The sequence below is a fragment of the Diabrotica undecimpunctata genome, chromosome 11 (assembly GCF_040954645.1).
Source record: "Diabrotica undecimpunctata isolate CICGRU chromosome 11, icDiaUnde3, whole genome shotgun sequence".
Taxonomy (NCBI): domain Eukaryota; kingdom Metazoa; phylum Arthropoda; class Insecta; order Coleoptera; family Chrysomelidae; genus Diabrotica; species Diabrotica undecimpunctata.
Genome location: NC_092813.1, coordinates 8359607 through 8361622, shown reverse-complemented (window position 1 = coordinate 8361622; position 2016 = coordinate 8359607). Strand labels below are relative to the sequence as shown.

The 2016-nt window shown below is 28.5% G+C and overlaps 1 protein-coding gene across 1 annotated transcript; it reads right to left on the bottom strand.

Annotated features, from left to right (window-relative positions):
* Nucleotides 1–1011: 1011 nt before the first annotated feature.
* Nucleotides 1012–1611, bottom strand: LOC140452636 (uncharacterized). The gene has a single exon (XM_072546956.1). It carries the CDS (start codon nucleotides 1609–1611, stop codon nucleotides 1012–1014), a length of 600 nt encoding a protein of 199 aa, XP_072403057.1.
* Between the last annotated feature and the right edge of the window lie 405 nt (nucleotides 1612–2016).

Below are 2016 nucleotides of genomic sequence, written 5' to 3'. Positions count from 1 at the left end.
TGCCTTAGTCCAAGACCATCTAATATATCTCTAATGAACTGTGTGGAATAATTATTGGTATTTAACAGATCAACATTAAAATCGCCCAAACAGAGTAAATGATCTACACTTGGCAGTACTGATGATAAAGTTGTTTCCAAAACTCCAAAGAAAGTTTTATAAAATGCTCCATAAGGATTATATAAAACACCAATAGCTAGTGTTTCATAACGAAGAGAGAGTTTTAACCATATCTTTTCAATTTCATTTGATGACTTAATCAGCACATAATTTATATTACATTTTATGTAAATACCTACACCTTCACCTGTGTCATTTTTATTCCTGTCGACTCGCTCAAAGTTATAGCCAGGTATATTAATGTTTTTACTGGATATTGATTCCTTTAACCATGTTTCACTTATACCCAAAATATCTAAATCATTTTTCAAAATAAGTTCTTTTACATCAATAAAATGCGCAACTAGCGATCTAGAGTTTATATGAGCAAACTTTAAACTACTCATGTTAAGCTTAGATTAGATCCTCACTAAATTGGTACAAACGATTATGTAAATAATTTAAGCAAAATTTGTAGATGATTATTATTTGCATAAACAGTAATTCACATGGTGATGTATTAACAGTGTAAAAAAAATATATAGATATTACTCTTTAATTCAAAACACAGTATAAACTAAGGATTTTTTACTAAATAACTCAAGATGTACAGTTAAATTTGAATTGAAGCTTAAAGAAAATAACCTAACAGTAAATAAATTTAATTCGCCTAAGTTCAGATAATTAAAGCACTAATTAAAAAAGAAACAAAAATAAAATGTTCAAAGAAAAATGAAAATAAAGTAAGTACCTATATGCCAAAATCTATCCCCAAGATATACCATTATAACTAATAATAATATTAACTCTAATTGCAAACCAACATATATGAAAATCAATTTAAATTATAATAAAGCAAGGTCGTTTTCAGATAATATAAGCTTCTTTGACCCATTTTGTGATACATATATTTTACCTTGATATGTCCAGCAGTTTTTGGTACCCACAGATGTCCTCACTTTTTTTTAATAATTTCTGACAATCAGGAGAAAGCATTTCACTAATCACGACACTGCAACCTTTAAGATTTTTCTTCTGATTAAACACTTTTGTTTTCAACCATCTGTTTACAAACACAACGGCTACCGGTCTTGGCCTCTTATCCAAATTTCTTTTTTTACCTAGTCGATAGCAATCAACTAAATTGGTTGACAAGATAGGTTTATTGTTGATTATATTTGTAATAACATCAGGTAGGTCGTCTTTTTCTTTCTCATCGACACCATTGATAATAAGGGATTTAAGCCGTTTGTCTTGTTTTAGATATTCAATGCTATTTTGGTTTTGAATTACAAGTTTTTGCACTTTATTTAATTCTTCTTTGACGGAATTACTTAATTCTAACATATTTTGCTCAAATTTATTTATAAAATCTATTTGGGTACCTGAGATATTACTGGTTACTTGAGATCTTAGATCCTTCATACCTTGTTGTAAAGCTTCTTCAAGTTTCTCAACACGTGCTACAACATTTTTATTGATTTTTTTAGGAGTATTTCTTGTTGATGGCATTTTCTTTAAACTATATAACTTATACGTATCACTACACTAATTAGTACTGAAAAACTATTAAAATGAATGCAATTTACCGTAAATAACTTAGGTTTTCTCGAAGCTAGACTTAAACACACACTCTTACTCGTTCAGCGCCATCTATCCTATCTATTATATCCTATCCTATTTATTATTAAAGCTGCATTTAGGGTACAAAAAAATAAGAAATAAAACATATAATGTATATGAAACTTACATTTTTTATAAAAGAGTTCTCTAATGCTAAAAAGAGTCAGTTATTTTCTTCTGCACAACATTTCCGAAAAATAAAGCTATTATAAAGATATTATTAAGGATATTTTCTGTAATATCCTTAATAATCTGAGCTGCTTCTTTGGTAATTTTGGATGCCTCCCTGAACTG

Excerpts from the sequence above, each read along its gene's own strand:
- LOC140452636 (XM_072546956.1), bottom strand. The coding sequence starts at position 1,611 with ATGCCATCAACAAGAAATACTCCTAAAAAAATCAATAAAAATGTTGTA.